At 36.0% G+C, this 13239-nt stretch overlaps 4 protein-coding genes across 4 annotated transcripts; 1 reads left to right on the forward strand and 3 right to left on the reverse strand.

Annotated features, from left to right (window-relative positions):
- Positions 1 to 1357: 1357 nt before the first annotated feature.
- LOC102613604 (uncharacterized) lies at positions 1358 to 2440 on the reverse strand. The gene is made up of 2 exons (XM_052444532.1): positions 1590 to 2440; positions 1358 to 1439 (listed from the first exon to the last, which is right to left on the reverse strand). The coding sequence occupies exons 1-2, from the start codon at positions 2438 to 2440 to the stop codon at positions 1358 to 1360; spliced, it is 933 nt and encodes a 310-aa protein (XP_052300492.1).
- Positions 2441 to 2958: 518 nt separating this feature from the next.
- LOC102620761 (universal stress protein PHOS32) lies at positions 2959 to 4550 on the reverse strand. The gene is made up of 4 exons (XM_006488784.3): positions 4204 to 4550; positions 3967 to 4076; positions 3761 to 3879; positions 2959 to 3318 (listed from the first exon to the last, which is right to left on the reverse strand). Exons 1-4 carry the CDS (start codon positions 4379 to 4381, stop codon positions 3231 to 3233), a joined length of 495 nt encoding a protein of 164 aa, XP_006488847.1. The 5' UTR covers positions 4382 to 4550; the 3' UTR covers positions 2959 to 3230.
- Positions 4551 to 5199: 649 nt separating this feature from the next.
- On the reverse strand, positions 5200 to 6516 carry LOC107178378 (UPF0481 protein At3g47200-like). The gene has a single exon (XM_025102809.1). The coding sequence runs from the start codon at positions 6514 to 6516 to the stop codon at positions 5200 to 5202; it is 1317 nt and encodes a 438-aa protein (XP_024958577.1).
- A 1962-nt stretch (positions 6517 to 8478) lies between these two features.
- On the forward strand, positions 8479 to 13067 carry LOC102620499 (aldehyde dehydrogenase 22A1). Its single transcript, XM_006488783.4, has 14 exons — positions 8479 to 9042; positions 9139 to 9182; positions 9389 to 9493; positions 9938 to 10065; positions 10174 to 10296; positions 10586 to 10739; positions 10813 to 10916; positions 10994 to 11072; positions 11276 to 11371; positions 11522 to 11659; positions 11837 to 12052; positions 12200 to 12391; positions 12480 to 12623; positions 12723 to 13067. Exons 1-14 carry the CDS (start codon positions 8931 to 8933, stop codon positions 12873 to 12875), a joined length of 1788 nt encoding a protein of 595 aa, XP_006488846.1. The 5' UTR covers positions 8479 to 8930; the 3' UTR covers positions 12876 to 13067.
- The last annotated feature ends 172 nt before the right edge of the window (positions 13068 to 13239 follow it).

A 13239-nucleotide genomic window follows, 5' to 3' on the forward strand; every position in this document is an offset into this window, starting at 1 on the left:
TAATCTATGAAAAAAAATTTTGCAATAAAATCATAATAATTTTGAATCAATGATGAAACAAATTACTTTTGAAATAATATGTTTAAAATTAATTTAATTCAAATTCTGTTGTAATATTTTGTTCTTTTTAATAATTGTCATCAAAGAAAGAGCTATAAACATAAAAAGTGGGATTTTGTAAGAGTTTTAATGGAGTGTTAGAAGCTCCGCCAACAAATCAGAAAGTTTATTGAGACCTCACTAATGTACAAAGTATAAAATAATACATAAATACTGAAAAATTAGTTCGCAATCTGAAGGTTGCCTCAAGCTTCTATTTTCAATCTTGTGACTATTCTCAACTAATGTATGATATTTTTATTTTGTGTTGGCTAGAATTTTGATCTTGTCTTTATTACATGATGAGTCAATAGTTACCTCATTTTTATATTTTTAGTTCAGTAACCACCATCACAGATAGATCAGTCTTTTTTACTCAATTTTTGTCACATAATAGGAGAGTGCGTGGGCTAACTTGTGCATAATTTAACTTTTATATTATATAAAAACCCATAGATCTAATTTATTTAAAAAAAATTATTAAAAAATTAATGGTTACTTCAAGCTTATATTCTCAGGCTTCATTTAAAATTGACATTGGAGATTCCAAAGTCCACAACAATTAGTTTAAAGACATTACTAAACTAACTCTTAACCCAAGAACTATCTCAATTGGTTTGAAATATTCTTCTTATCATAGAAGACTTACACCCTTTCTACATGCATGTGAAAAAATAGTTGGTCTACCATCTAATTACTGAGCGTTTCCAATAGGCTTGGGCACCCTATTATTTTTTTTTTAATTATTTGGATGAAGATGTAAAATCCTGTGTAATGTTATTAAAAAATAGTAAATATAACATTTTTGAAATTTCAAATTAATACCTCAGATTTTTCTTTTCTTCTTTGTCTTCGAAATTTCATAAACACAATAAATTTAAAAACTAAAGAAGGCATCGATTCTTAAGAAAATGGTGTGTGTGTGTGTTGTTGTTGAATTTTGAGACGTCCTTATGACTTCAAATTTGGAAAGATGTGATGAGAAAATAACAAGAAAATAATGAAAAAATTAGTATGAAGAATCAATGAACAAATGCTTATAAAATAACCTATTTCCAGAAACAAGATTCACAACTATTATTTATAAGACATTACGAAAAGTCATATATGATATATCTTACAATTACATTAAAAAAAAAAAAAAACCTTTTATTCCTAGGACTCTTCTCAGGCATCCTAACTTCTCTCTGGCTGGAAAATTTTGCTGATGAATCAGCTAAAGTTTTTTTTTTTTAAAGAACCAAGATCCCTCAAGAATTCAATATGTCCCGAGAGCTTGTAATGCTTTAGCTGATTCATTAGCTAAATTAGCTTTAAGTTTTGAAAGACCTGCTCCGTGGCTGGAAAATTTTCCAGAAAATGTTTTGTTGTTGTTTTCAAAGTCAGTTTAATGGACAGCTTTACTTTCCCTTCAAAAAAAAAAAAAAAAAAAACCTTCTCTCTGGCAAAATCCAAAGCGGGTAAAAGAACTTCCAAGATGTACGCTATACAGGCTGAAATAATACGGCACCAAGGACGCAATGGCAACGCAATTGATAACCATCTTAGTAAGATGACCATCATAGTTAGAATACTGAGCCATTCCTACAAATGCATCATCACAATCGGAAAAATCTGTCACGGCCGCTCTAAGCATGCTATTAATGGTGCCAAAATCGCGATCAGGAATTGCATCCATTGCATTCTGAAGATTATCCAAAGCATCGCGGTAACTATCCTTGCAATGGCCTAAGCGAGATACCGCGGCAGGCAAGTTATTGGTGTGAGCATGAACTAGTTTATCGGCAGCAGCAATAGTCAGCCTTATTTGACTAGAGGTGGCCCTGATTGCCATTTCAAGCATGGAAAGGGGATCAGACTTGTGTTTGCAGAATGGGGCAACAAAGGTTAAGCAAAGAGAAGGGTAGTCAGTAGAGTGGCATATTTTTTTGATTTCAGGGTTTCTTGCGACTGAAGGGACGTGGTAAGGATGTACTGTTTGGTAGAGGTGGTTGCCATGCATGCTTTCTTTGAGAATCCGAGTATCTTTTAAAGGAGACGTCAGCATATGTTTTGAAGGACCAGGAGCTAATGAGGCTTCTCGTAAAGGTTTTAAAAACGGAGCTTGGACTAATGAAGGAGGGATTAGTTGTTTTCGAGGAGAACGAATCCAAGTTGATGTAGGCTCTGGTGTGGGAGCAGCATTTGCTGTTAAAGAAGGTGTTGGCTGCGACCCAGGATGGGAAACAGGCTGCATATTTGCAGAATTTGGTGCTGGAGCAATTAAGCAAGTGGCTGGCGCAAGAATGATGAAAGTGAAGAATGAGAAAAGCAACAGCATTTGATTGTTGTTAGGCACCATGTTCTCTTGATTTTTTTTCTTTTTTAATTTTTGGGTGTAAGAGCGAACAAGAAGACAATATATATGCGAAAAATTTCAGCGGTGTTTGTTTCCCAGGAAAATAGGTTTACCATAAAAGGAAAAATAAAAAAACAATGGTCATTAAGTGTCAAAATTCTGATGTTGTGGCATTATTTCAGGATTTTTAGCTGTGGTCTCTATTTCTTCATTTTCTCAACCTCTCATGCTCTTTGTAGCGCTTACAAGACGATGGCAAAATTCCCCGCAAGCTACGGTCATCTTAGATAGATTCTGATGATCACCAATGGATTTGTAGCCGCTACTACTTGGATTTGCAGCCTGTTAACTGCAATCACTTAGGAAATAGAATAATTGTACAAAAACATTCTTGCTCTGGCAAGCAGCATCATTAATGTTAATACTAGTGCTGCTCAAATTCTTAACAAACAAGCAGAGGGTGTGTGTGTGTATATCATTTATAACTAGATGAAACATTCATTTGCATAAACCGTGGAACATGAACTCCAATTTTTCTTATGCATTAATAAACCAGCAATATATAATCACTTAACTACAAGAGGAATAATTTCCTCAGAAGAAATGAGTTTAGCTCGCAAGGTAAATACAAACATACATTGGCCACAAACTCGTCCAAAATAAACTAAAAGATCCGATAAAAACTTATTTCATACAATCTACATCCATGCAGATTAGAATTCTGGCCAGTGAAAGAAATCAGTTCAGCCAGAGGCAACATTGCACTTATTCCTCCAGCAAGATTAAATTAGAATCAGGTTTCATGGATTCCTTGCTTCACAACAGTAACAGGACAGGAACCATTATTCACTACATAGTTGCTTACACTGCCCATTATAGCCCTGCAAAGATACAAAAAGAAGAGAAAATTATAAACCAAAAAAGTCCCAAAAGAAAACACTTTCAGTCAAAAGAGGTCTCAATAATTATCCGTTGAAGCCATGGTGCTTGATGCCAGCTATACGGACACTTGATTCAAATAGCAGGGAAGACTTTAGCCCATTGTTTCAAGAAAGTTCTCAGAAAAAAGTTTAATTCCAAAAGAAAAATCATTAATTGGAAAAAAGTTTGGGTTGGTGTCTTTTCATGGCCTCATAAAGTCACATATAGAAAATTTTCCAATAGAGAGCATCTGAAATCCCAGATGACTCCGAATGGAAACAAACAGCAGAGCTTTAACATAATGTCCAACATAATCGAAAGTAACACTATAACATTAAAAAACATACCAAATTTATTTTTTTTAAAAAGAAAATTAGGAGTTCAATATTGATGAAATCCAACCTCTTAAGCTTGCCAAGTCCTCTGTTTCCAATCACAAGACAGCTAAGGGGAATTTTATCAATTGCTTCACATATCTTCTCACGAGGATCACCCCAAAAGATCTTCATAACCACAACAATCTGCCCGCATTCATTCACAGGTTCAGCTTGACAAGAACACTACTATCAATCTCATTTCTCAATTTAAAAGAAAAAAAAAATTTGGACCTGCTTTTGCCTAGCCACCGTGTTGACAATATCCAAGGTTTCAGCATCGGGTTTCGCTCCATATTTCTTCATGATGGTAGGTTCAGAGAACTCAGCCAGAGGAATTAAAGCTACAATAATATATAATCCAACAAAACCAAAATTAATAGCAAAAAAGGAAAAAAAAAAAAAACTCCCAGTACAAACTATCATCCCATCAAATTTGCTTTTAAGTTTGTTTCAATGATGACGACATACGGGAACCAGAGTCTTCCCAGAGCTGCTGCTCGCCTTTCTCAAGGCCACCTTCGGGCACAATGGTAACAAGAATCAGATGATCCCCATTACGAACAACGTTATCTGCAGCCCACTGCAATGCTTTCTTGCTGCACGCTGAAAAATCAACGGCTACTCCAACTCTCCTAGTTCCGTCCATGATTTTTCTCTATTTTTTTTTTTCCTGATGATCTGATTGTGTGATCTGTGCGCCGTATGTAAATGCTAATGAAATGAGATGATGATCAAGTGAAAGAGTCTAAAGTGGACCGAAATTTAAGTGGGTGAGGAGAGAGAAATTAGACTAGTCTGTCAGTGTATGGCATCTACATTTGGCAAGAGAATTATGAGTGAGAATGTGATATACGCAAGCGGAGAAAGTCTCTGTTGTGTGATATGTATGTACCGCATCATCTGTGCGTCAGTGCCTGTGTATTGAAACTACGCTTCCCGTTTGTGACTTGTGAGTAGTTTTAATGCATGTCCACCGTTGGATGGTGAGAATTTACGATGGTGTTGAAGATCGGACGGTCATTTTTGGGAGAGTGTTGTTAATGCGAAGAAGCAGGCGAACTTTTTTCTTTCATTGGATACGACGCGGCCCAATAAGTAATTGAAGGTCCAGTTTACGAATATCTCCTGTGTGGGCCTGGACTCTTAACTGTTAATTTAAAGTGGGCTTATATTTATTTAAGGTGATTCATTTGGATAGACACAAATGACGTGTGAGTGAGAAAGATTAGGAAACATACGGCACTCGATTTTCTTCAGCAAGGCATCTGTTGGGGGACATGGGAAATTAGCTTTATGTCCCTTTCTTGTGATACAACAAAGATACTTGTTAATTTGTTATAAAGTTGTCAAAGTCGTATCAATCATCCCCACACTTTCAAGCAACGGTTGCATATTCAAATGGAAAATAAAGCAATACGTAGTACTGTATATTATTTTATCACTCAATTCAGTAAACCTAAGGGATTAGTGGTGAAGGAAGAATGATAGTACAGAAAAAAGAGTCCCCACAGAGGTGATAACAAGTAGCAAAATTGCTATACCAAAAACCTTGGTTTCTGGTAATGCAGCTTTTCCCTGCGGACGCTTCTTTTTCTTGCTCAATACACGGCGCCACCCGGTTTTTTTATACTTCATAACTTGCTCACATAGCCCATCGAAACAGAAGTCCTTCAAGTCCCCCTCATTCACTTCCTTGCTAAGCCTGTCAAACAGCCTGGGACCATCATTCTTATCCACATCATAGTTTATCAGAATCTGCCGGCGCTTCAGAGATTTCGCATCTTTTCTGGTGGGAATGAGGCTTTTCATGAGAATGACATAAGAGGAAATATGTTGTGTGTTATCACAAGGGCACTGCTCAAACGCAATGAGATTCCTGAGGAGGCTTTCTGTGTGCTGATGAACTCTTATAGGTGGGATTTCGAGAACTCCATGGGCAAACTTTATGTCCAATAAATTCTCTGTTTTCGATTTCTTGATCAACACTCCAGCTTCCTTAAGCATTTTTGCACTTTCCAAGCGTTGTGTGGCATTCGCCTCACTTGGTTTGACTCTTGGAATGGTTGGGAGGAAACAATGGCGGATCAAGTCAAGTAAATGGTTGCCATCTAGGCTAAACCTCTCGCGGTGAATCGTACGATCCCCTGGAATCATGTTTCTGAAGAACTGGAAGGCAAGACTGGTGAGGGACTGGTTAAATTTCTCAGGGAGTGGCACAATCTCAAATAATCTTTGAAGAATGAAAAAGGGAATTTGATTTTCTAGCAACATCATGTCACGCCTCAAATCAGAGAGCGAACCGGGCGAGCTAAATAAAGGATCATTCCTTCGTCTTAGAACCTTCACAGCATGCCTCAAAAAGAGCTCAATAATGAAACCACCATCAAGTAACATCATTTTAACAAACTCATCACTTGAGATATTAATATTCTCTACATAGCACAGCCTTGCTTTATGCTCCAACCCTTTCAGTGCTTTTACACAAGCATCCAAGCTTGCTTCTATATCTGGTTTTCGATTGAGAAGTGCATACAGATACCTCCACTTGTGTTCTTCCATTGCCTTCAAAGGACCTTCACCGTAATGAAGAGGGCCAATGGAGACTTTATCCGGAATGTAAAAGTCTTTGTGCTCTTGGGGAACGGCCACACCGGCTCTGTCTATGCAAAGCGCAGAAACTATTCTTTCCATTTTCTCCTTGATAGAGGATACGAGAGCTTCATTGGCTTTGGCTGGTGTGATGTCAATTCTTACTTGGTTTGCTGCTTCAGTATTATCCATCTTTATTTCGAACGAGGTGTGTGTAAATTCGCTCAGCCTGCAACATGGAGTGTTTCTCTTAATACTAAACTAAACATTACAGTCTTCTTTCAGCATTAGAGAAGAAGAAATGAGTATGAATTAGATAGACGAACCATTTATAATTCAAATTCGCCAATATTGCTTAGTTGATGCCCAGAACAAATTAAAAAAATTTCATGATAGAAGTTCATGCTAAGCAAGCGAAGACTATTCGGGCACATGTTACTATTGCCATACGTGAAATTCTCATACGGGAAAATCCACACTTCACAAAATGTGAATTTAAGACACACTAAACAATAAAAGTTACTAACTCTTAAAATGAAATTAAGAATCACTACTACCAAAGTTAAAATATGGAATGGACATGGAAGAGAACACCATACCTCGTAGTGTTGCCTATAAAATTTACTCAATAAATCCAACTTGTAAACACACACATATATATTAACGCCACGTCCCAATAACAATTTATTACCTCTTCGGGAAATGCAGATTCGAGGAGCTACACACACATATAAATATGTATATGTCTTAAATGAGAATCAAGGATGACTTGAAGAGATTATCAAAGAGACGAAATACACAGCTGTACAAACATATGAATCAGAAGCTTTTCTTTATGATCATTGATTTATTCTGAAAAGTACTTCACAGAAACTTCGACATAGAGAATATATTGTTACAAAAGTAAAGAACTGGTTAAATTGCATACTTGAAGGAGAGTTCAAGAATCAGGAGCAGTAGACTCACTGTGCGATCAAAAACAAATCAATTGGCCGAATCTAATGAGATAAATATGGAGATTATGTTGATGGGTTAGTGTCACACTTTTGCATGTTATGTCACCAATACCACTTCAGCTTTCTGTCACGAGAAAAATAAGGGATCAAATGTCGGTTATTTTTTTCTTTTTCCTTAGTGGATTGATTTTGACCTATAAATTGAGTCCAATCAGCTCAATTCAATTCATTAATTTTTTGGGTATCTTTCTCTTTCTCTTTTTTTTTTTTTTTTTTTTTTTGCTTTCTTAAGATCGGATTGATTCAAAATTTTAGAATTTGATTTTCAAACTTTACTACGTTGCTTCAACTCAGTCCGCTTGGTTCGGAAAAAACTGCCACCCTGAGAAATTAATTAATTGATATATATAGCGTTGTAAAATTTGACACGACTTGAAAATATGACATGAATAAATAGGTAAGGATCGTCTAATTTGACATCACTATTAAATGGATAGGGTCCAAGTTGACGCGATTTTTTTTTCGTGTCAGGTTATATTTAAAGTTCTTAACCCATTATTGGACATGATATATTATATTTTCTATTTTAAATTAATTTATAAATTCTTATTATCAAGCGTTGAATATTGAACATAATTCTCTCTCTTTTTTTTTTTTTGAAGGATGAACAAACACACATTGTTCCATTTATAAAATTTTATATAAATTTAGAATTTCAATAGTGTAAAAGTATAAAATATCAGTAGATATAAATATTTAATAATATCGATATTTAAGATTATTTATATATATATATATATATATATATATATATATATATAATTAAAACTTCCATAGTATAAATATGTAATATTTTAGTAAATATGTACATTTTTTAATATTGATAAATTTATATGTGTGAATGTATATATAAAACAGTGTGTAAACATTTGATGTAAATTTTATTGATTATATAGATATTAAGTAGGTTATTGGATAAACTTTTTATTTTCAATATTAAATTAGAATCTTAATATTTTAATACGATTATCAAATAGATTACGCTTCGGTTGACTTAAATTTGACATGGCAAAAAACTGACATGAGGCGAATACGATTCGGTGACTCCATTTTGCCGGCTCTAGCTATATAGTTTTAAAGCCCATAAAAATCTTGTGTGAAGCTTTTAAATATGGAAGAAAATTTTCTGAAATTTATTATAAAAAGGAAGAAGAGAAGATAAAGGATGGTTTTAGAAGAAAACAAGATAGGCAGGCCCCAAGAAAACTCTTGTTCGCACCGGTCCATACATTACAAGTTCAACGATCCAGTTGCGACTGCTGCTGCTGCATGGCTAATTTCTGAATCACCCTCGCATTCGCCTTCGAATTGCGTTTAACTCCGCAATTGCCCGCTTTTTTATTCGATTGGTGAATTGAAAAACAAAACAAAACAAAAACAAAAGCAAAAGCGATGCCGCCTTCTCATCGAGCAAATACGAGATCATAATTTTATTCTCTTGTTTCGTTATTGGGTTTCCTTTTTTTAATATTTTAAAAAAAGTTCAAAAACACCTAAAATCCTGGTACTCTCTCAGGCACGCACTGGCTTCCACTTCATTTCAATTTTCAAATCATCATATTCTAACCTTGCTCTGCAAAATAAAAAACGATGGCTTTTTTGTTTTCGTTGATCGTCCTCGCTTTCGCTTACGCGATCTGTCGCTTCTTGCTCATGCTCATCCCTCCCAATGTGCCTTCTATCGACGTCGACGCATCCGACGGTTCTTCTCTCTACACGTGTCTATTATATATACATTTTCTCTCTATTATACTGATTACGATTTGTTTAATTAATATATTTTAAAATTTTCTGACAGTGTTGGATGACGGAAACCAAACGCCAGATAACAGTTTCATTTATGTGAGTTTTTAGTTAATTTAGTTTTTTTTTTTAATTTATCAACTGAGTATTTTGCTTTATTTAGTTTTTGTTAATAGGCTTTTTTGCCTTAATTAATTTACTGAATAATTGTTAGTACTGAGATGGAGTTATGTGTATTGCGTAGTGAATTGAGTGTGAATCTAGTTCAGTTAATTGCTTATTTTGTTAATGTAATTGTTAAATAGATCCCTCCGAGAGGAAGGACGCCGCAGTCTGAAACAAAAGTTCAGTGCTATGAGCCAGCAACTATGAAATACTTGGGATACTTCCCTGCATTATCGCGTGCTGAGGTTAGTGATTGCTGCACTTGGTAACACATTTGTTTAAACTGATAGAATTCAATATTTGCAATAACGTTTCATTTGCTTTTCGTTGGCTTTGTTCTCCCCATTTTAACTTTCTATAACACTATTCGTACAAATTTGGGATACAAGTAATATGGCTCGCATCTATCAGTGGTTGCCCTTTGTAAAGCAGTTATTGAATTATTAATCCATCAAAAATGTGTGATTTGTTGCGCAATGGATGCCATGTCAAATGCCACACTAGTTTGGGAGACAGCTTTGTATGTATAGTTTGCATTTTTATCAGTCTTTTGATTGTGAATTTAGGATAAGTTACAGCAAGCTTAGTGATGCACCAAAGATGTAGAAATCTGTTCTTTTGATGTTTGCTGCTATTGTTTTTACTATTACCTTGGAACTAAAGCTAGTGCCTGAGTAAAATATGTGCAGGTTGATGAGCGTGTGGCACAAGCAAGGAAGGCACAAAAAGTATGGGCAAAAAGTAGCTTCAAGCAAAGACGTCAGTTTCTACGGATACTTCTGAAGTATATTATTGAACATCAAGAGCTTATATGCGAGTAAGGATTTGGTTTCTTTTGTGTAAGTTTAAGGGAGGATATTTTATTTTCTTCTGGCGCAGCTAGTTAAGGACGGGTGTATGTCATGACTCATGTAATTTTGATTAGAATCTCTTCGCGCGATACTGGAAAGACAATGGTGGATGCCTCTTTGGGAGAAATAATGACAACATGTGAGAAGATAACTTGGCTTCTTTCTGAGGGTGAGAAGTGGCTGAAGCCTGAATACCGGTATCTCATCTGTGTTTTTGCTTCTATTTCATTGTGTCATCTCCACTCCGGGAAGGAAATAAAATTAAAACTGTTATTCTCACTGAATCATCATGTATTCATTTCGTGGTGTTTATCTTTTGTGCCAGCACTCCTCAAGATGTGTGCCTTCTCACTATTGCATTCTTACCATATTATATACATGAAAGTTGGAACGGCCTACAACTAATCAATGAATATCTTGATTCACTTCACTGGATTACTTTTAAGTCATGCATTTCCATAGCCTAATTCATTACAATGTCTGTAGGTCTTCTGGAAGGTCAATGATTCATAAGAAAGCAAAGGTGGAATTTCATCCCCTTGGTGTTGTTGGTGCTATTGTATCATGGAATTATCCTTTTCATAATATCTTTAATCCAATGCTGGCGGCAGTCTTTTCTGGGAATGGCATTGTCATCAAGGTATCTAGTGTTGGACTAAACTACTACTCTTATTTTGATATCGTTACATGTTACCTTATATTTGTAAATTTAGGTTTCAGAAAATGCAAGTTGGTCTGGATGTTTCTACTTCAGAATTATTCAAGCAGCTCTTGCTGCAGTTGGTGCTCCAGAAAATCTGGTTGATGTAATAACAGGGTATGCAATTTGCTGAGATTTTGATACTCACCAAGGTCAACATTTTACCTTGAGCTTTAATCAGACACTTCTTCTAGGTTTGCTGAGACAGGGGAAGCCCTGGTGTCGTCAGTTGATAAAATTATATTTGTTGGATCGCCTGGTGTTGGTAGGATGGTATGATCCTCTCTTGTTTAACTGCTTAGGAGTTTTTTCCCTGAATTTTTGTACAATTTCCATACATGGTACCTTCAAACAGTCCTCTCTGAAGAGACGTCTTATTTAGAAGAGGTGTCTTGCAGATATTCTTCTGACAACTACAGATCTGAACTATCCTTCACTTTTTTGCTGATTACTTGTCATATTTGCTTTTGCTGCAGATAATGAGAAATGCTTCCAAGACCCTTACACCAGTTACACTTGAGCTTGGTGGAAAAGATGCTTTTATTGTTTGTGATGATGTAGACGTACCTCATGTATGAATCCTATCCATCACTGTCTGATGTCTTGTTGACCCACATGTTTTTATCAATTGTTGAGATATTGATTGATGTTTGTGATTAAGAATTAAATTCATATTCTTGAGTGCCATTGATCCTTACAAGAAACTGCTCTGCTTGATACAGGTTGCTCAAATTGCTGTCAGGGCTGCTCTTCAGTCTAGTGGGCAGAACTGTGCTGGGGCTGAGAGATTTTATGTCCACAGGGACATTTATGCTTCGTTTGTCAGTCAAGTGGCTAAAATCGTGAAGTCTGTTTCAGCTGTAAGTATGTCATCTTTTAAAACATTTTATGTGGAAGATGTTATTCTGTCTACTAAATTGTCTTCATGGTTCTTTTGTGGAATCTGCATGTAAATCTTTACCACGTGTATGCCCTACAGTTTTCATTTGACTGGTGATTTGCCTCTGGCATTAGAATTGGCGTATAATCTTTTGCAGGGTCCGCCTCTAGCCGGAAAGTATGATATGGGAGCCTTATGCCTGCTGGAGCACTCGGAAAAGCTTCAAAACCTTGTGAATGATGCTTTAGACAAAGGAGCAGAAATTCTTGCCCGTGGAAGTTTTGGCCATTTAAGTGAAGGTGCAGTTGATCAGTATTTCCCTCCTACTGTGATTGTGAACGTAAATCACACAATGAAGTTAATGCAAGAAGAGGTACCAAGAATCAGTCTACTTCAATATAATCCTTTTCATGAATTTTGGTTGAGTCATAACATTTGAAATTTGTGTATTTCGCATGTGAGAAGATCATTTTATGGGTATCATGAAAACAGCAACTCATGCGAAACTTGTGAAATACAGGCTTTTGGACCAATAATGCCCATAATGAAATTCAACACTGATGAAGAGGTAGTGAAGCTCGCAAATGACTCAAGATATGGACTTGGATGTGCTGTTTTCTCTGGCAGTCAGCACCGTGCTAGGGAGATAGCTGCCCAAATACAATGTGGGGTTGCTGCAATTAATGATTTTGCATCAAATTATATGTGTCAGGTATTCAAGTGTATCTCTGATGAATTTGATTCTGTCCATGTTATCCTTAATGATCCTACTAAACTGAAAATGCTTCCTCATTTTTCAGTCCCTGCCATTTGGTGGTGTCAAGGATAGTGGTTTTGGACGATTTGCCGGTGTAGAGGGATTAAGGGCCTGCTGCCTTGTCAAATCTGTCGTCGAGGATAGATGGTGGCCGTATATTAAAACCAAGATACCCAAACCCATTCAGGTAAACGCAAACTTTATTAGTTTACTAGATAACTCTGATGATGCTTCATATTTTTCTAACCTAAACCCATACTTTTTCTTTTTTCCTCTGCCAATCTAGTATCCTGTTGCGGAGAATGGCTTTGAGTTCCAGGAATCACTTGTAGAAGCACTTTATGGCTTGAACATATGGGATCGTTTGCGAGCACTGGTCAATGTATTGAAAGTCCTTACCGAACAAAACACTCCTGTCAGCAGTAGAAGGAATGATTGAGCCAGTGTGTAAAGCTGAAAAGTGGGTTTACTAGCTATTTCCAAGGAATTAGCAGCCTGTAATCATTTTCACTTTTCCCAGCCTACAGATATAGTTTTTTTTTTTTCCATTGTTCAAACATCGGTTTTAAATGGATGATTGGCGGACCTCAACAATTTTATCAAAGTAATGAGTGATGAGTGATTTCTTTCATCATTGTTCAATGAGCTTGTGATAGGTATAAAAAGTCACACAGGCTTTTACATTCACAAAAGTTTGACAAGTATAATACAACTCCACTCTCTTAGACGGGAGATGGCTTGATAATTATACAAAGCAAGATGCATACATATTGTTTATAGGTACTTATTTGTCACGGACCGTT

This window comes from Citrus sinensis, chromosome 1 (assembly GCF_022201045.2).
Source record: "Citrus sinensis cultivar Valencia sweet orange chromosome 1, DVS_A1.0, whole genome shotgun sequence".
NCBI lineage: Eukaryota > Viridiplantae > Streptophyta > Magnoliopsida > Sapindales > Rutaceae > Citrus > Citrus sinensis.